The 20525-nt window shown below is 34.7% G+C and overlaps 2 protein-coding genes and 1 pseudogene across 4 annotated transcripts; 1 reads left to right on the plus strand and 2 right to left on the minus strand.

Annotated features, from left to right (window-relative positions):
* Window positions 1-1841: 1841 nt before the first annotated feature.
* LOC143539759 (taxadiene 5-alpha hydroxylase-like) lies at window positions 1842-4533 on the plus strand (annotated as a pseudogene). Its single transcript, XR_013136492.1, has 5 exons — window positions 1842-2532; window positions 2730-3165; window positions 3774-3961; window positions 4056-4384; window positions 4466-4533. The product of XR_013136492.1 is annotated as a taxadiene 5-alpha hydroxylase-like (transcript).
* Window positions 4511-8528, minus strand: LOC143539734 (protein FLX-like 2). 2 transcript variants are annotated; one of them, XM_077032963.1, is made up of 4 exons: window positions 8430-8528; window positions 6949-7529; window positions 6716-6861; window positions 4511-5119 (listed from the first exon to the last, which is right to left on the minus strand). In XM_077032963.1, exons 2-4 carry the CDS (start codon window positions 7509-7511, stop codon window positions 4626-4628), a joined length of 1203 nt encoding a protein of 400 aa, XP_076889078.1. In that variant the 5' UTR covers window positions 7512-7529; window positions 8430-8528; the 3' UTR covers window positions 4511-4625. The 2 variants fall into 2 exon arrangements, with proteins under 2 accessions (XP_076889078.1, XP_076889077.1); XM_077032962.1 differs by having other exon boundaries at window positions 4511-5122.
* A 2087-nt stretch (window positions 8529-10615) lies between these two features.
* LOC143539709 (uncharacterized) lies at window positions 10616-15078 on the minus strand. The gene is made up of 6 exons (XM_077032940.1): window positions 14936-15078; window positions 13801-14123; window positions 12389-12534; window positions 12018-12294; window positions 11651-11923; window positions 10616-11083 (listed from the first exon to the last, which is right to left on the minus strand). The coding sequence occupies exons 2-6, from the start codon at window positions 14107-14109 to the stop codon at window positions 10616-10618; spliced, it is 1473 nt and encodes a 490-aa protein (XP_076889055.1). The 5' UTR covers window positions 14110-14123; window positions 14936-15078.
* Window positions 15079-20525: the final 5447 nt, after the last annotated feature.

Raw genomic sequence — 20525 nt, forward strand, 5'->3', positions numbered from 1 at the left:
TGTATTATATATAGTATAGATAAAAGAGAAGTTTGGTGTCGTTAACCAAATGGTGGCACCAAACTTGTCCATACCATTTTGATTTTTTTTAGTATTAGTAGTATAGCGAACGTAAAGAGAACCAACCTAACGTTAATTTTTGTTTACGTAACGGAAACAGACTGAATTCGTGCAAACTCACTGCGTCAACGTCCGGGACTGACAATGCTAGGGTTTTGATGCCATTTGTTTTTTTATTTTTAATTCTGATACCATAACAAATGTAACGAAAAATGACCGGATGCAAATTTTCTTTTTTTATTTTTTGTTTTAATTCCAGTACCGTAATGAACGAGAAAGAAACCAACCAAATTCGCGTAAAATCAGTGTCATTTGTTTTAGTTCCAATACCACCATAACGAAAACCTACCAACTACCATTTTTGTTTTAGTTATGGTATCGTAAGAAATCAACTGAATTCGCGTTGACTTGTTATCTCAACGCTCGATACCGACAACGATTGAGTTTTACCACCACCTAGATTTTACCGACCTGCTCGACGCAACAAGCGTGTAAATCCCTAGTTATTAATAAAAAAAGGTTAAATACATCAAATAAAACAAGGGAAAATGAACAAATTGTTCATTCTAACCAGCCTATTTTAAAAATGTCTATAGAAATCTCATCGGTTCAATCATGTCTACTACAAAACCCACCTTTCATCGGTCCATCCACTTATTCTACACTAGTGTAACCAAACGTCATGTGTACAAAAGCTTACAAGAATGTTTTCATCAGATTACTATCAAACCAATCAAGTCGGTGAGTTATGTGATCAGTAACACCTGAATCTATCGGTGATGGGTGGGGCTTCGGTTTTAGCTAGAGCGCCTTTAGCAGCAAAAATTCTAAAAAAAAACTATTGAGATTGCTTGTTGTTTTAAACCAGGAATTAGCCGTTGTGTCATCACAAAGTAGAATTCTCTGGCGTAACGCAAGGTGGGACGAAAACCCATGTGAGCTCTTAATTCAAACTGACTACATCACAAGACTTAGCTTAAATCCTTCATTATCATAATCCACCAAAACTAACACAAAAAATGATCGATATTAGGTATTCACTAAAGAACCATAACCTTTTACCACTAAACTAAAAATACTATAGTTTTGTTTATTATTATTTTTTTCTTTTGATTCTTTTGCTTTTAAAATGAAAGTAGACAGCCATCACCACTTTGGTGGGATGGTAAAGGCTTTGGCCTTTTGGTGAGAGGTCCAGGGTTCGATTCCTGGTATTGGCGGTATAATGTAAATAGTAGGAGGAAAGCTTGAATGTTCAAAAAAAAAAAAAAAAAAAAAAAAATGAAAGTAGACAGACAATTACACAAATTATTGTGTCATACTCTGACAGAAAAGAAAGCAATAAACAACTCCTTTTGTGTTTCTTCTTCTCTCCCACCTAATTCAGCTTTGTGAAAGATTAGGTGGCTTGTGGTATCGGCTTAACCAAATCAGATCTAGGCTTTTCACACAGCATCGGTGGTCTGTGGTGCGTAAGAGAAGAAGGGCTGATGCGCGGCTAAGTTTAAGGTTTGGGTAGGTTCGAGTGATGGAATACTCGCGCTGATATCATAAACAATTTGGTAGATTTTTATTTCGTAATCACAAATTAAAACAATAATAACTAAAGGTGTAAAGGCAAATACATAATAACTATAAATAAGGAAAAGATAATAAAAATATTTTTATTCTATAGTTATTGATATATGTTTTTATATAATATTATCATTATGCATAACACTGAGTACGAGACTGACACTCTGACACAAAACATAGTTTAAGCATCAGAAAATGACACAGTAACATGCTTGGTTGTTAATTTAAGTAGTTGAACTTGTTTTTTGTGCATTAAACAATAAAATTGGTCATCAAATGATGCTTTAAGTTTACTTAATACTTAATTACTACATAGGATCTTTACAAATGGTACCATTTCCATAAACTGACAACCAACATTTATATAGCAACATGAGTCCCTAATGTTTTCTAGCCATGGAATTGATTGTTTTCTTGACATTATTATTGTTGATTTTCGTTCCGGTTTTCGTCCTGTTCCAACGTAAGAAGTATCACAATCAACAACTACCACCGGGTTCATTGGGACTACCGGTGATTGGTCAAAGCCTGAGTCTTTTAAGGGCTTTGAAGGCTGGCAAGGTCGAAAAATGGTTCCACGAGAGAATAAAAAGCCACGGCCCGGTTTGGAAAGCAAGTCTTTTTGGATACCCGACGGTTGTTTTGTATGGTCCAACGGCGAATAAGTTCGTATACACTTGTGATGGGAACTTACTCGCCAGCACGCAACCACCATCTCTTAGTCGGGTCTTTGGTTCCAAAAATATATTTGAGTTGTCCGGAAATGATCACAAACGAGTCAGAGCGGCCATAGTTTCGTTTCTTAAGATTGAAGTGTTGAAGCAATATGTTGCTAAAGTAGATGAAGAAATTCAACAGCATCTTCTAACTCATTGGCATGGGAAACATGAGCTCCAGGTAAGTTATCTTAATCATCGCTGGTATATGTTATTAGAGAATATTATAGAATATATTATTAGAGTCTGATTATTACATAGTTAGCGTATATAGTATATAGCTGATCAATAATACATTATACGTTACAGGGTTTTCATTATTATGTACACATGACACATGTGTCACACTATAATTTTTAGCATTCTAAACTCGTGCAGGCGCAATCCTTGTTCAAGACCTTAACCTTCAACATAATATGCTTGCTTCTTTTCGGGTTTGAAAGAGGACCCAAAAGAGAAAAAATGCTACCGATTTTTCAGGATATGATAGAAGGTGTGCTATCGGTCCCAGTCAACTTGCCGTTCACTAAATACAATCGTGCGATCTTAGCAAGGAAGAAACTTGTGCCGATGCTTATAGATCTTATACGTGAGAAAAGAGAGGCGCTTAAGGAACAAGATGATCCTCATATAGATCTAATTACATACTTGCTTAGCATTCGTGATGATGGCTCAAACGTGATGTCTGAAGACGAGATTGTTGACAACATCATCATTTTGATGGTTGCAGGATTTGACACCACCGCGATCCTTCTTACCTTCTTCGTTAAGCTTTTGACTAGCAACAAATCTATCTACTCTACTATAGTTCAAGGTACGTCGTAGCCATTGAGTTGAATGAGTTGTATTAAAATGTATATATTGGGTCAGAATGAGTCAAACTAATCAAACTAAAAATGAATATGATTGAAACGGGTCAAAATAGGTTGACATTTCTTGAATTTTTTTTTTTGGAACGAGAAAAACGGAAAAAACTTTTTAGTATTTTTACATTTTTAGTTTTTGATTTATATTTTAAGTTATAATTTTTTAATTATTTTTATTGACTTTTTTAATGAGGTGTTTTTGAAATAAGTCAAAATGAGTTGAGATTTCAAAACCCCTCATTAAAGTTAAAAAAAATAATTAAAAAATTATAACTTGAAATATAAATAGAAAACTAAAAATGTAAAAATATTAAAAAGTTTTTTCCGTTTTTCTCGTTCCATAAAAAAATAAAAAAAAAAACCTCGAGAAATGTCAACCGGTTTTGACCCGTTTCAATCAGTTTCTTTTTTTTAGTTTGACCCATTCTGACCCATTATATACATTTTAATATAACTCATTCAACCAATGGGTCACATTTGCCACCCTTAGTCGTATGTAACACAATATTACTCGATGTATGAACGTTGTAATCGATTACAAAAACATATATTACAGAACAAGAAGAAATTTCGAGTAATAAAACAAGTAAAGAAGATTTAACATGGGAAGACCTCTCCAAGATGAAGTACACATGGAGAGTAGCAACTAAGATAATGGGGATAAACACTCCGGTGGCTTTGAGCTTCCCACGAGCTAAATAAGATATCGAGTATGGAGGATTCATAATTCCAAAAGGATGGCAGGTATGTAGGTATATATGGCACAAAACTAATCAATGTCATTTAAAGTTATCTCTTGATATATATATTTATATATATACAAATGATGTGTTTTCAGGTGTTAATATCTGGGTCCATGACACACATGGATGATGGGATTTTCGAAAATCCAACCATGTTCGACCCTACACGTTTTGAGAAACACGCATCATCGCCACCACCTTTTAGTTACGTGCCGTTTGGAGGTGGGCCGAGGATGTGTCCTGGTATGGAGCTTGCGAAAATGGAAACTTTGGTCATGATCCATCGTTTGGTGACAACGTTCACTTGGGAGCTAGTTAAAAATGACGAATCGTTCAAGAGAGTTCCCATGCCGGAGTTTGATCAAGGGTTGTTAGTGCGCGTTAAGCCGTTAAAAGAAAGAAACCATGGTGTGTTGTAAAGCATGTATGTTGTGATAATTAGCATGAGTCTTTGATTATTTGCTCAATAAGTAAACAATATAGAATGTCATGATTTTAAAAATAGCATTTGCAATAAAACTGCTGGAAACACCTGCAGATACTGTTATTGGGCCAAGAGTACACAACTCTTAATTTATCTTATAACATCAACCTTAAAAAATCACTGACACTTAACCAACAGAAACAAATCAAGATTCAGTTAAGATTCCAAAACAAGAAAACGCTTATCTGCGACCATCTGCCGGTGGCGCCTGCACCTGTGCTCCCTGATAACCACCGCCACCATGAGTGGCTGCCGCCACAGACCCATAACCAGTATTACTTGCTTGCTGCATACCCTGCCCTTGGGGCCCACCAGGGCCTGTTGGTGACTCAAAGTTAGTTCCTCTGTGCGCCTCATATCCTGGCCCACCAAACTGTGGTCCTCTTGCAGGCCCGCCGGGCCCCCATTGTCTATCGTACCCGGTCCCACCAGGTCCTCTGTACATATCATAACCAGCTCCTCTATGAGGGTCATAACCAGGTGCACCAGGACCCCTTTGTGGGTCATAGGCCGGTGCACCAGGTCCCCATTGGGGGTCATAGGCTGCTGCACCAGGAACCCTTTGTGGGTCATATGCTGGTGCACCGGGTCCTTTATGAAAACCAGGTCCTCTTTGCGGGTCATATGCTGGTGCACCATCATAAGTGTTATGTCCAACAGGATAAGGCGCAGCTGCTGCTATATGATGTGAGAAAAAAATATATATCAATACGAGCTGGTAACAAGGCAAAATAATATTAATAACAATAATAATAAGGGAAAATACTATAAATAACCACATACTCTCTGAATACTCTCATAAATGTCTCTTAACTTTTCGCACATAAAAAACCAACTTACCAACATACGTTCATTTTTTCCTCATAAAAGTCAACAATTCTTTACACATTAAAGTCCCTCAACATGTTAAACTTGAACAAAGTTGCGAATTTTTTTTTTCTCACTTATTAATACTACGTGAGGGAAGAGTTGTGACGAATTAATATTTTACAATCGAAAACGTGGCAAGGAAAGTCCGTTCAATGTTCATCTTTTCTTTTCCATTTTTATATTCAAGAAGTTGAAGATAACAAATCATCTTTACTAAGCAATATAATATAAATACACGAGCGTGGATGACATAACTCAAAATAAAAAAAAAACTAAAAACATATAAAATGGTTTGTATAAATTTAAAATCGTTAAAAGTTATTAACAAATTATTTTTATCACTGTTATCATATGGGAAAAGATCCAAAACAATAATACCTTAACGTACAATAGGTACGCGAATCCATTTTTTCACGAAATCAATCCATGAAATCACATCCCAACATCTCAGAATCGTCAATACATATCCAATTAATCATTGGTTCACCGAAAAAAACAGTTTTGGATGGTTAATCGATCAATTTTTAACTTTTTTAACGAAAACCGTTTTTGAGCGTTTTTTGAGCCTTTTAGGTTTTTGGCTGAGCGTTTTAGGGTTTGGTTGAGCGTTTTTTAGCGTTTTAATACTTTTGCCTTTGTTTTTTTGCCTTTGAGCGTCTCGCGTACCTATCGTACGTTAAGCCATTATTGTACAGTATCTCTACCCGTTATCATATAATTTGTCAAATAATGTTTACATATTTCATCCATCATAATTAAGAGACATTTATAAAAAATTCAACATGTTAAAGGACGTTTATGATAAAAAAAATAGTGAGTCTGAAGGTTTTTTATGTGCAAAATATTGTTAAGAAAATTTTATGAGAAAAACAGAAAAAAAAGGACATTTAAAAGTAAGATTAAAAATAATTACCCGTCCTTTTATCAATTAAAAGTAAGAATCGTCAATACATATCCAATTAATCATTGGTTCACCGAAAAAAACAGTTTTGGATGGTTAATCGATCAATTTTTAACTTTTTTAACGAAAACCGTTTTTGAGCGTTTTTTGAGCCTTTTAGGTTTTTGGCTGAGCGTTTTAGGGTTTGGTTGAGCGTTTTTTAGCGTATTAATACTTTTGCCTTTGTTTTTTTGCCTTTGAGCGTCTCGCGTACCTATCGTACGTTAAGCCATTATTGTACAGTATCTCTACCCGTTATCATATAATTTGTCAAATAATGTTTACATATTTCATCCATCATAATTAAGAGACATTTATAAAAAATTCAACATGTTAAAGGACGTTTATGATAAAAAAAATAGTGAGTCTGAAGGTTTTTTATGTGCAAAATATTGTTAAGAAAATTTTATGAGAAAAACAGAAAAAAAAGGACATTTAAAAGTAAGATTAAAAATAATTACCCGTCCTTTTATCAATTTCAGCCTGTTTCTTCAACTCTCCGCGAAGCTTTTCCACCTCTCCAGCCATGGTCATATAGTTCTTTTCCATCACTTGAAGAGACTCAAGATGCTCATTATATAACTTCTTCTCATACTCATAAGTTTGCCTAAGAAAACCACATAACCAGAAACATATTACCGAATAACTTCAATAAAAAGTTAATAAAATTAACATCTTCAAGCAGAAAACTTACCTACAATGCTGATACTCTTGTCTAAGGCCTTCAAGTTCTGCTATCAAAGCAGGAATCTGCTGCAAATCCATGTGAACCCTTTGATGATCTTCTGTCAATTTCTGCACCCGTGAAAGAAGTTCATCCCGAGCTGCAAGCAAGCCCTGTGCCTCGGCTCTCGCCTTATTAAGTTCCATCTTAAGTGGCTCTGCACCTTGAAGATCAGCTTCCATTTTCCCATTTCTTTCTAACAGTCCCATAATTTGTTGTTCTCTCTCTGCTTTCACAGCTCCTACATGATTATGCAACACCTGCAGCTCGTGCTGTACGGTAGCAAGGTCTTGCCTCAAGGTTCCGTGCGTTGTAGCAAACCTCCGATTTTCTGTTGCAAGTTTCTGCATCTCCATATGTTGTGCAGCAATCTTCTGTTCCATTATTTCTGGATGAGGTGGCATGTCGTATGGTGGAAAATCACCGCGATGAGGATGCATATCGGGAGGGATGGGATCATGGTGGCCCATACCGGGCCCAGGAAGTGGACGCCTTAAATGATGAGGTGGTGGAAGTCTACCTTTGCTTCCCATTCTAACGGGTAGTTGACCCTGAGACCAGGTTAAATACCCATGTATAACCTCATCATCAGTATATGTTCAATAATAATAATCTGGAGTTAATAGTTACAGAGTTGTATACAGGTGTTCCTTTCATAAACTCAATGACAGAAATTGAACACTAAAACATACACAAACCGCTCGACACTCGCTGGAAAAAAAGCTCAGAGAATGCTCGTTCGATTTCGGCTTGGTTCAGTTTGTAAACGAGCCAAGCACGAGCAAAGGTATGCTCGAAAAATTTAAAATTTTGTATTTTACATACATACAAAATTGAAAACCCTTTTGAAATTTACCTCTCTTCACCACTTTCATAGTTTCGATTGCTCGGTTCATGTTTTTAGGCTATTAGAAGTTTGATTCATGTACATTATAATATCCGACTTCAAGCTTATTTCTTATAGAAATCAGCAAGCAACTAGAAGTTAATCTAAACGCTATTTTCAGTTACATTATATCCACTTCAAACTTGTTTCCTACAAAAAATTTTGAAGTGGAAAAAAGAGACAAGTAATGCTCGAAGACTCGTTCGATGCTCAATTGTAAAATGCTCAATATAATTTCTCAATATTGGCTCGGTTAGTAAATGAGCCGATAGGCATGGTACGGTTTGTAACTGAGGCAAGCACGAGCAAGCCATGGCCCAATTCGAATCAGCTCATAAACATATGCAACGCTAATACAAGCAAGCATTCTTATAATTTGATTATCATATGCAGTGTTCAATAAATATTACAAGTTTAGGGCTATAATAATAATAATATTATTATTATTATTATATTAATGATGAAGAATACAGGTTAATATTAATATTACTTGGATCATCAGTAGCAATAAGAAAGTGAGATTGAAGCCCTAAATTGAAATTGAAGTTTAGTAATATAATATTACCTTTATGAATTAAACGCTGATTTAATTGTGGTGAGTGACGATGCCCTAATTCTCGATCCCAATTTCCCCCAATCTGAAATATTTCCCGAATTCAGAATTTGGTCACCGCTGCAATTGCAAAGCTTTTATTATTCGAGGTTCAATTTGGTTGGTTTAATAAAATAATAATAATAGACGAAAATGGGCTCCCAGCTAGATTCATTGTAGTCGATCCGGGGAAAACTCACATTTAAGGTCAACTTTCGTGAACACTCGTCTGAAGACATAATAATGTGATAAGGTAAAACTCGTTCACTTCAAAGATCCAACTAGTGAACGTCACTTAATCGTCTAGTCTCACATCGTCACACTAGTGTGGCTAAAACTAAATATTAGGAGCATGAATCAAACCCAAGTCATATGAAACACCAAATCGTTTCCTTACCATTCCCTCACCAATCAAATTATAATAATAATAAATACTTCTAAAGGCTTAAAAAATATAATATCTAAGCTTGAGGCTCGCTCAAAACTCTTAAAAAAAGGTTGGTTGGATATCGATTCGCTTTTAATCAGACCGAGCTGGGCCAGCTCGATTTGTGAACGAGTCGTGCCCAAACCAAGGTAAGCTGACTTGTTCGTTGGTTCATTGGTGCACTCGTTTGACTCTTTAAATTAAAACCAAAACTTTAATTTATGTTAGTTTATAAATTATACATATGTTAAAAATATTATTTGTTTTATATATATATTAATATACAAAAGTTATAAATTTTTAAAAATATGAGTTGGCTCGAGCGTGACATTTAAGCTTGTTAAGATAGACGAGTAGAGCCCTAACCGACTCAGTTCGTAGGCATTGGTTACTTCCTTTTTTAATTCCTTTTGAAAAATAATCATATAAAAAAGTATTTGTTTTTAATTTTTAAGCTTAAGATGATGATTAATATTATTATTATTGTGAGAGATGAAAATCGTATAAATAATACATAGATATTACATCAACATAGCAGGTAGGCGGACAACAAGCTGCGCCGTCACCCCTTTCTGAATAAATAGGTTAATATTATAAAGTACTAAACAATTTTAATAAGTAGGTTGCTGTATAAATTAGGAGAAATAAAAACAACACACCACATGTTATATGTTATGTCTTTACACCCAAATTTACTTTTTAGCGTGTTTTATTTATTTATTTTATTTCTTATGAGCTTAACCCCTTAAATTTTAACCAAATCCATCCTATAAACTAAAAGTGTCCATATTCGCGAACAACATGAAATATATTCGTGATTTCTCAACATGCTAGGATTGAGGTTTGATTACGACATCCGAAGAGATTTTAACCACATCAAACCACAAACAAACATATCTAACACCTTCTGGTACTCCAACAAACCCAACGAATAACGAAAGACGGATACTCTATGGATATGAGACGCGATGCGTGACCGGGTTTAAAAACCAAAAACCTCTCATTCATAGCCCATTTTCACCCCTAAGCAGTCTTGTAAAAATCGCTAGTTACTAGTCGGCCGGTGGGGTGGTGACTAACAATTAATTGGGATTAATCGAGATTAATCGGATCGAACTTTAATGTATAGTTTTCAGTTTTATATACACACACATTTTTATATATAATTTTCAGTTTTATACACACACACACATTTTGGCCAGAAATTGGCTGGAATCTGCATTTTTTGGCTGGAATCTCACCAGAAACCTCTTATTTCGGCCAAAATCTCGTCGGAAACCACCGATTTTGGCTAAAACCTCATCAAAAAAAGCCGATTAAATCCGATTAAACTTGATTTTGGCCGGATTTGACCATTGACCGATTAATTGGCCTATTATCCCAAAATTAACCAGCGAAGTAAGAACTAACGTTAATCGAGGATTAATTAACGTCAAGTTGAGAATTTTACAACACTGCCCCTAATATATAACTTTTTAGATTAATCATAATGGTTTGTAATCATGATGTTATAAAATATTATTTGAATGTTTTGTAATTACAATATTACTAACAAAAAACATGCTTAATAATAACATCCTCATTAAGGAAAAAAAACCCTTCATAAAACATTACATCACTCAAGCATAACACATTCTAGTTCTATTCAAAATCATTATTTTTGTTACAAACACTTCTTATTTAGTTACTTCCAAGTTCCAACACGTAACTTTAACAAACAGGTTCATAAGAATCATAACTCAAGTTGAATAAACTTCTTTATAACTCCCATCATCTCGCACCCGGGAAACCGTCCAAGACACCCTCGCGCAACCGCCAGTTCATCGAACCTCCAAACAGAATCACCCGAAAACGCCTGACCAAGTTGACTCACTTCCTCATCTTCCGCCACGTCATCACCAGCTTCAACAGTTGGCAAAGGAAACGTATCGAGAGACGTTTGTAAAACAACTGATTCACCACCAACCGCACCCACGTAGTCTTTTAACCGACACAATGTAAACGGGACGGGTTCAAAGCTGTGGTCCCCGTATTCGACAGGAGTCGAGTGGTCCCCAGTGACACATAGGAAAAACTGAAACTGACCTGTTGACTCTGCTTCCCAAAGAAGTCTTGCGAGTTGACCGATAGCTTTGTCAACCGCTTCCAATCCTTTGACTTTAAAAACCGTTGCTTTATCATGACCCGCATCGTCTATTGCCTGCAATTTACAAAATCAATAATATTCATTTGGGCAAACGAGCTCGGCTCGTCTAACTTACAGACAGCTCGAGCTTGGCTCGTTTCGAGCTTTATTTCTAAAGCTCGAGCTCGATTCGTGAGTAGTTTTTCAAGTTCGAGCTCGGCTCAGGCTCGACTAGTTTATTATTTGTTAAATAAATAACACATATATTTATTATTATTATTATTATTTTCAAGATATATTTGTTATTTATAACTTTGTATATAGCAATAACATAATATATATTATTTAGTTAATCTTATCATAATTTTATATATAATAATGATTATTAAATAAATATGTACTAAATATAATAGATAAAAATTATATCAATCATGGGCTCGTTTATGCTCATGAGCTGTCTCAAGATCGATAAGCGAAATTCAGGTTCGGCCTCATTTATTATGCAAGCTTATTTTAAGGATCGAGCTTGTTTAAACTCGGCTCGATTCGAGCTTTTAAATAGCTCACGAGCGGCTTGGCTTGTTTACACCTCTAGGCAAAATAGTAATATACTAACTACTAACTAAAAGATAAGTTTAACACCTTTATATGAAGAAAACCGAAATCATAGCCATCAGAAACACCGGGCTTGTGCTCCTCTTCACCCGGTACAAAAACATTTGGGCAAGTTTTCATCGGAGCCGATAACGCTTTTGCAATTGCGGTTGCTTTTGATGTTAATAAAGTTCGGTAATCTCCGGTGGCTCCAGAAGCTTCTAGAATGTCAATCCCGAGAGATAAACCAAGACCCGCTATGATCTTTGTGGGGGCCACCATGCACGGTCGTAGCCCGTGATTTTTCTCAAATGCAGGAACCTGCAAAAGATTACAACTTTTTTGTTGTTAATTTGTCGATGTTATTTTTTTGATACAGGATGTTGTTAAAGCTTGTTAAGATTATAAACGGTACCTCGATTCGAATACCGCAACCGCGTAAAAGGACAACATTAGCAATGTTTTTTCCTTCGCTTGCGCGTTTTTGGTTTATAGGATGTGCAACCAAGATTTTAGAAATTTCTTTGGATAATTCATTGACGACATCTGCAGTGTGTTTGGCTCCTTCTGTATCGTCAAGAGGTTTTACTTCTAGAAGCAAACGGTTATCCTTTAACGGGTCGGTTCCCGATATGTTTCCGCTTAACTTAGGTCCTTTGACAACAACTCCACATCTGTGTTCAGTTGCATACCTGAAAAAAGAATCCAAAAGTTTTAAACTTTATGAAAGATTCCATGTTTTAAAAACTTAATACGTTGAATACGCGATTATTCATTTATTATTACCGGACTCTGGCTTCATACTCAGGAAAAGATGGCAGCTTCATTTTATCCAATGCTGCACATAAAACGGGCCCTTCTTCTTCGAAGTGTCGGTCAGCCCGTCTGCTAGTGACCACTCCCGTTTTCTCATCCAGAGTTGCAAAGTTTGACTGATGAATAGTCAACACAATCAAAATTAGTATTAAGTATTAAATGTGATCTAGAAACAAATAAGCTACAAAAGTTGGTACATAAATGCCTGTAAACGAACTGAAAGTTTAATGGACAGTACGTGACCCGTTGGGCGGGATGTTCGTTTATTTAATACATGAACGAACATGAACAAAAAAATTTGTTCTTTTAGTTAAACGAACGAACATGAATACATGCCTTGTTCGTTGATTTACGTTTATGAACGTTCGTTTACACTATTTCATTTAAACTCGTTTGTGTTAGTTCGTATAGGTTCACTTATGTTTACGTTTGTCAGTTTACGTTTCGTTAATATATTATTTGAACATTTTTGGCCTGTTACAATTTAATCTAGTTTTATAACTTGTTAAGCCCAACACGTTGTTTTTCACATTACTTCAAGCTATTTATGTTTGTTCGTGAACCGTTCATTTATAGTATTAGCTTTATTGATACCGATGGCTCAAGAACAATTGATCATTATAAAAATAACTCGAACCGAAATACTCGGTAGACGAGTTTCACGCTTACAATTCTTTAATCAAATATCATAAAACTAAGTTCTTAAACGCACCAAAACAACCTTAAATAAACAAACCTAAGATCTAGTTATAATCCTACGTATTTGGAATTCAAAAACTGAAAACGATAAATAAATAATTATTAAATAACCAAAAAAGGATAAAGAAAATAATATCTTAAATTTAAACTTTACGAGTAGGATTTCCGCATCATAACTTTATATTGTTAACGAACGAATATAAACAGACACAAACATGTTCATCTTCTTAACGAACAAACATGAACAAGAAAACCCCATTTGATTAAGGCCCTGTTTGTTTTTGCCTCTTTTCTCTGAATAGAGGAAAACTTCTGATTCGGTCAGACGTAATCAGACGTGGGGCTGTTTGTTTTTTTCTGCCATTAAGAGGTTCAGCGTCTTAATAGCATCTGAACCAGTAAGAGCTTTTAGTGGGTCTGAAAACCTCTTAACCCAAAAAAAACATACATTTGTCTCCGGCCTCCATTAACTTCTAACCCGGAGACTAGGCTCCATCTCCGACGACTAGAGGTTCGTCTCTAGCCTCCACCTCTTAATGATTAAGATTTCAGACATTTGAACCACCTCTTAACATTCAGATGTGGTATTCAGATTCAGACTTAAATCTCTAAAAAAAACAAACGGGGCCTAAGTGTTTGTGTTCGTTCGGCTCGTTTACAAGCATAGGTGCATATCAACATACCTTAAAAGCAATATCTCCTGGAGCCATGGCTAATCCAGCACCCATCGACTCAAACGCGCCTCGACCGCGATAATATACTCGCGGGTCATAGCCCAAAATAGAAAGGTGAGCAGTGTCACTACCGCAGCCCAAACCGACTTCAACCGGGTCCATGAGCCCGTTAACTCCAGCAGAAGCAATGGCATCTAAATTAGGCACCTTTGCAGCTTCTAAAGGAGTTTTATACCCGAATCTTGGAATCGAAACATCTCCCAATCCATCAATTAACACAAATGCAACTCGCTTGCGCGGCGTGTTTGAATTAACCATACTTATTTTAAGATCTGAAAGATTAAAGTTTCAAGATCATGTCATAATTATAACAAGCTCAAAAATATTCTAAATATAATATGAATTTTACTCAAATTTTCTTAAAATAAAAATATATATATAAAAAAAATCATATTCTGATATGAACATGCAGAAGCTCAAATGTGTGCCCATATATTAGGGTTTGTTGACACATGATCAAACATATGAAGACAAATTGTAACAAACTCAAAATATTCAAAATTTCATATGAATTTTACTCAAATCTTCTTTAAAAAAATAGTAAAAAATAATTTAAAAAATAATAAAAAAAATAATATTCTGATATAACAAGCAGGTGCTTAAATGTGTGCTCATATATTAGGGCTTATTGACACATGATCAAACATATGAAGACATATAGTAACAAACTCATAATTTTCAAAATTTCATATGAATTTGGTATACTTTGCCTTCTATTTTGATGTAAACACTACTCTTCAATGAATGAAAAAATTTATTTTATTTTTATTTATAATTCATATTATAATAAAAGGATCCGATTACAATACAGAGGCAGGTAAGCGGTCAACAAGCTGAGCCGCCACCCACTTTTGAATGGCAAAACCGATCCTACTAAAATTTTTGACTCAAATTTTCTTTAAAAAAAATAAAAAAAATAATAATATTTTGATATGAGCATGCAGAAGTAGCTCAAATGTGGGCTTATATATTAGGGTTTATTGGCACATGATCAAACATATAAAGACAAATTGGAAGAAATACTAAAATGATAACCCTGGAATCTATAATATAAACAAGATAAAGATAAGAAGCACTGACTGACCTGATTCAGATTAGGGTTTTGATTTTGAGCAAGTTTTGGGAAGAGGGTATTGAAAAAGATTGAATTTTTATGAATCTTTTGGGGTGTAAGTGCATTTGTAAGATGGGAAAAACAAGAATCTAATGCCCCTGCTTTCTGAATAGAATAAATTTGTATTTTCAATTTAAACATTTAAAAAACTTTTTTTTTTTTTTTGACAAATAGGGTTAGCCTAAACGGGTTAAGACCCACGAGATCCGAACTAATTAGACCTGGTTATATTACAATACGGTTAGTTTTCGGTTCTTGAGAATAATACTATTAACCGGATCTGTGTCGGATATGGCGGGCAGGACCCATTTGCTTCTATATATATTATAGAGGTGAGCATAAACAAGGTAAGACTCGCGAGACCTGAATCGATTCGGATCCTTAGAACACCATTAACTGAGTCTGTGTTGTGTCGGGATTTTGCAGGTAAGACATGTTTGCTCACGCCTAACAGATATACCAACTAAATATAATATGATATTTAGGATGCTAGGATGTAAAGCAAGCAAGCTGCGTGACAACTAATCTTTTACTTTTGGTTTCACAACTAACCAATGTACAAGGGGTGGTGGCATGCACAAAACTACATGAGTGCCACACCAAGCATTCTTCTTCGTTTTCGCAATCGTTTTCACTAACCCGAATTTGTTTGTCGATTTCACAAGCTGAGCTGATTGTGTCATTGTTGGCGTACAAGTGGTGAAACCAATGCAAGTGAGATCTTAGTGTTTGTGATGTTTGTTAGACCGCGTGTAGTGGATGAAGCCTCTATAGGAGCGTTATGCGCTACGTGGCGTCACGTCACCATAGGAGCTTTATAAATAAAAAAAGTGTAGTGAATGGAACTCCTTCAAATCATTTCATCATCATTATTTTGTTAGTATTTTTTATATTAAAAAGAAAAAAAAATAAATAAATCAACTAATCAAATTCCTCTTCTCCTCTTCCTTCCCGCGCTGTGGTGTTAGCGCCTGGGGGTGTGGTGTTAGCGTCTGGGGGCGCGAGCGGAGGGGCTCTAGCGCCCCCGTTGAAGCCCCACACCCCTCAGTCTTATAGACCATGGATAGCTATTAGCTAGTAGTATTTATTGAATTCCGTATTGTTTCATTTAAATATTTAATATAGCATAGGTTTTTTATGAAAGAAAACAAAGTAAATAATAGAAAAGAGAACCTATTATCAGCTTAGATTGTTTTTACATAAACTTGTAAGTGTGGACATAGTACCAACGGGGTGGGCTCAGGACCGTCAGGAACACCACCTCGATTTCCTTATTATCGAAAAAATTTCATCCTGAGCGGCACAGTGAACCTGACGTCCCAAAATATTTGCAAATAAAATAAAAGAAATCATTACTAAATTGGGATGGAAGCTTGGATAACCATCGGTACCGACTCAAAACATCATTCTACGCCTCACATACCAACCCGTTCTTGAAACCACTCCCATCACCCTAATATATGTTTTTTTATTAAATAAATATATTCCATTAAACGATAAAATTATTGTTCATCGGTTTTTGTAACAAAACCAGGGTTATTAGTCATTACAATTTCTTTTATTAATCTGAAATCTATAATTCAGTATTAAATATATACAAAGGTCAAAGTATATAAAGAATCAAAGTTATCATCATGGTGATGGAGTTGTGTTAGGAATTCATACTATTTTATTCACTAATTTGGACAACCATATAGAAAAGAGAAAATTCTCAAAATAACTTATTTATAGTCAGTGTTTCCAAGTTTATCTCCCATAATTCAAGTTTTCAATTTTATTCCTTTGTTATCTCGTCGTCGACGACATGATAGCGAACACCGACGATGCGTTACCGATGCGTTGTATAACATAGGGTTGACGATGCGTTATGTTGCTAACGTAGGGTAGCAGCGATACGTTATCACTAACGTAGGGTCCCGACGTCATGTTATATAACCTAACATGTCGTTTCAGCGTTATCACTAACGTAGGCTCTCGGCGTCATGTTATCACTAACGTAGGGTCCCGACGCCATGCTATATAACATGTCGCGGCGACCTATTCCGGCCAATTTGTGCCACGTGTCGTTATCCTATTTGTTTCGGTAATGCATCGTCGGTGTTCGCTATCATGTCGTTGGCGACGAGATACCAAAAGGATAAAATTGGAAATTTGAATTGTGAGGGATAAACTTGAAAACACTAACTATAAATAGACTATTTTGGAATTTTCCACAAAGAAAATAATATATTTTTTAAAGATAACATTTAATTAGGCGCATTATTTTATTGTGTTCAAATTGTTGGTTAAACATTCATATTACCAACCAACCAGGCTACCATTAATTAACATTAATTAACAGGTATTTATAAGACAGTAACCAAACATTTCACAATGATTACTAAAAACAAACGCATGGTTCTAATTCTTTTTCGCCTATAACAACCTATAACAACATCTGGTTCGATTAGGTTTTGGGTTAAAACCGAACTAATAACTGAAATGTCAGCTTTCTATTTTTTATAAAGGTGTCCGTTTTCGGTTTGGACTTGGTTTGATTATAGTTTAGTTGGTTTGATTATTTGAGTTTGAAAATTTTGGGTTGAACAAAATAGTTGGCCCAAAATAATAATGAATTTAGGCCTAACTTTTTTTTAGTTGATAATTAATTAATTATTATACATTTTAGGTTAAAATATTTAAGTTAAACTATATATCCATTTTAGTTACACACAAAACCGAAACCGATTCAAAAGTTCGGTTTCAACATTAACATAAAACTAAACTATCCGTTTTTGTTTCTATTCGGTTATTTCGGTTTTTCCTGTTTCAAAGCGGCATTTACGGTTTTATGGAGTACCCTAAAACCATTTATCCTATGATACTTGCTAAAATGTAAAAACTAAACAGATAAAGTTGGTTTTAAGATTTCAATATGTATTATTAGTGTGAGATGAAAAAAATGTTATCAAATTCACAAACTAATTATTAAAACAAACAAAACAATCTTTTTACACATTTAAATATAAGATTTAATATAATGAAATTATAAAATATTCGATGATTTGAAACTGAGCAAAGTGTATCTACTAATGCGATTTTATTTTATATTTTATCAAGCTTTTAATAATTGGAAATATAATAAAACCTAAGGGAAGATTTTGTTGTTTTTATATAGTTTAGGACTAAAGTGGAACGTTTGTTTATTATTTCCGTCGGTACAAAGCCAAAATGGGAAATAAAAAAAGTGTCAATGTCAATCACAGCTTGCTTTTGTGTATTAAGTAGATGTGGCAACTCCTGATACAACACGAAAAAAAAAGGTTTTGGGTCGGCTAACACGAATCGTTTTCTTGAATAGGCCAACCCAAACACGACTCGTTTAAAAGAGGAGTCAACCCATGCACGACCCATTTAAAAAATGGGTTAATCCATTAACCTGTTTCAAAGTTTATATAGAAGTTAATATTTTAATTTTTGAGATGAAAGTGCTAAATTTTTAGAAATATTTTGATTTTTAACTTTTAAAAGTGAAATAAATTTCCCATTTTATATAAATTTATTTATTCTTCACCACAACAATTTTATCTTATTAGTAATAACCGGCGATTCATCAATCCCATTTTTTATTCTAACCTCTAGCTAAATATATAAACCTAATCTTATTAATTGTTAGCAAGAGACATATACACTAAAACAATTATTAAAATTACACAAATTACAAAAATATATATAAAAAAAGTCTTATACACCGTAATTGATAGTTTGAATTTAGTCATTTTTAGCAGCAAAGGCCCTCATACTCAGGATTACTCATAAAAATGAGGATAATTTTTCCGTCCAAAGAACATAATGTAGTGACTTGGCGCAACCCAAATCATATTGCTTCAAGCAAGACTCGGGGTTACCATTGGACCTGTCAGCTCACTTATATTGGTAGATGAACATAAAACAGGTCAACACGAAACATGAATCGAACACAACATGTTTTTAAATGGGCCGAATGTAAATCTGCAATGACTCAAATAAGTATATGGGTCGGGTTATAGTTTAAGAATTCAACCCGCTAGCTAGGGATGACAGTGAAATTCGAGCCCGATAGGAAAACCCGATACCCGACGTAACCAGGAAGGGTAATACCCAACCCATTAAGGTTTGTGATTAGTTTTGAAAAATTTAATGGATTTGGGACATAACTGGGAAGGTAATACCCCCCGACGGGTTTTGGGACGGGTATAACCGACGACTATTTTGATAAAACCCTAAACCCGATGGGTACTTACTTAATTAAAAGACGGCGGGTTTGGGCGGGCTTTCATAATCAGGTATGGATTTTGGGATAACAAAACCCGACTCATTGTCATCCCTACCGCTAACAAATCAACCTGTCACAGGGATGTTACTTGTATACACTCAAAACTTAAAGTACCAAATAGAAATCTTTTATCAGAGCCCACAAGGCCACAACGGTAAACTCTTGTATATATCTATCTATATCTATATATGCCCATGGCAACAACCCACAACGCTATTACATGTTTTGAAGAAACACAGAACGACGGCGTTTGATTTTACTCTTCATCAGGTTTGTTGTTTTTAGGCTTAATTTGTAATAAAGTTTGAATCTTTGATCTGGGTTTCATTCAGTTTGTGGTAAAAGATTAGGGTTAGGTTAACTGTTACACAAAATATTTGATTTCAAGAATTAGGGTTTGATTGGGTAATTTGCTGCAATTGCATTGTCTGTGTGCAGTTTTTTTTTTGGGGGGATTTTAGGGTTTTTTTAATCAGATCAGGTTTGTTGTTTTCAGGATTAAAGTTTGAATCTTTTATTTGGGTTTCTTTAATTTTGTGGTAAAAGATTAGGGTTAGGTTAATTTTAAGACAAAATCTTTGATTTCAAGAATTAGGGTTTGATTGTGTAATTTGCTGCAATTGCATTATCTGTGTGCAGTTTTTTTTTTTTGGATTTTAGGGTTTTTTTTAATCAGATCAGGTTGTTGTTTTCAGGGTTAATTTGTAATAAAGTTCGAATATTTGAATTAGGTTTTCTTCTTTTTGTGGTAAAAGATTAGGGTTAGGTTAATTTTTAGACAAAAACTTTGATTTCAAGAATTAGGGTTTGATTGTGTAATTTGCTGCAATTGCATTATCTGTGTGCAGTTTTTTTTTTTTTGGATTTTAGGGTTTTTTTTAATCAGATCAGGTTGTTGTTTTCAGGGTTAATTTGTAATAAAGTTCGAATATTTGAATTAGGTTTTCTTCTTTTTGTGGTAAAAGATTAGGGTTAGGTTAATTTTAAGACAAAATCTTTGATTTCAAGAATTAGGGTTTGATTGTGTAATTTGCTGCAATTGCATTATCTGTGTGCAGTTTTTTTTTTTTTGGATTTTAGGGTTTTTTTTAATCAGATCAGGTTGTTGTTTTCAGGGTTAATTTGTAATAAAGTTCGAATATTTGAATTAGGTTTTCTTCTTTTTGTGGTAAAAGATTAGGGTTAGGTTAATTTTTAGACAAAATCTTTGATTTCAAGAATTAGGGTTTGATTGTGTAATTTGCTGCAATTGCATGGTCTGTATGT

Source organism: Bidens hawaiensis, unplaced genomic scaffold (genome assembly GCF_021521415.1).
Source record: "Bidens hawaiensis isolate Kalapana, Puna unplaced genomic scaffold, B.hawaiensis_p1.1 tig00012010_1, whole genome shotgun sequence".
Lineage (NCBI taxonomy): Eukaryota > Viridiplantae > Streptophyta > Magnoliopsida > Asterales > Asteraceae > Bidens > Bidens hawaiensis.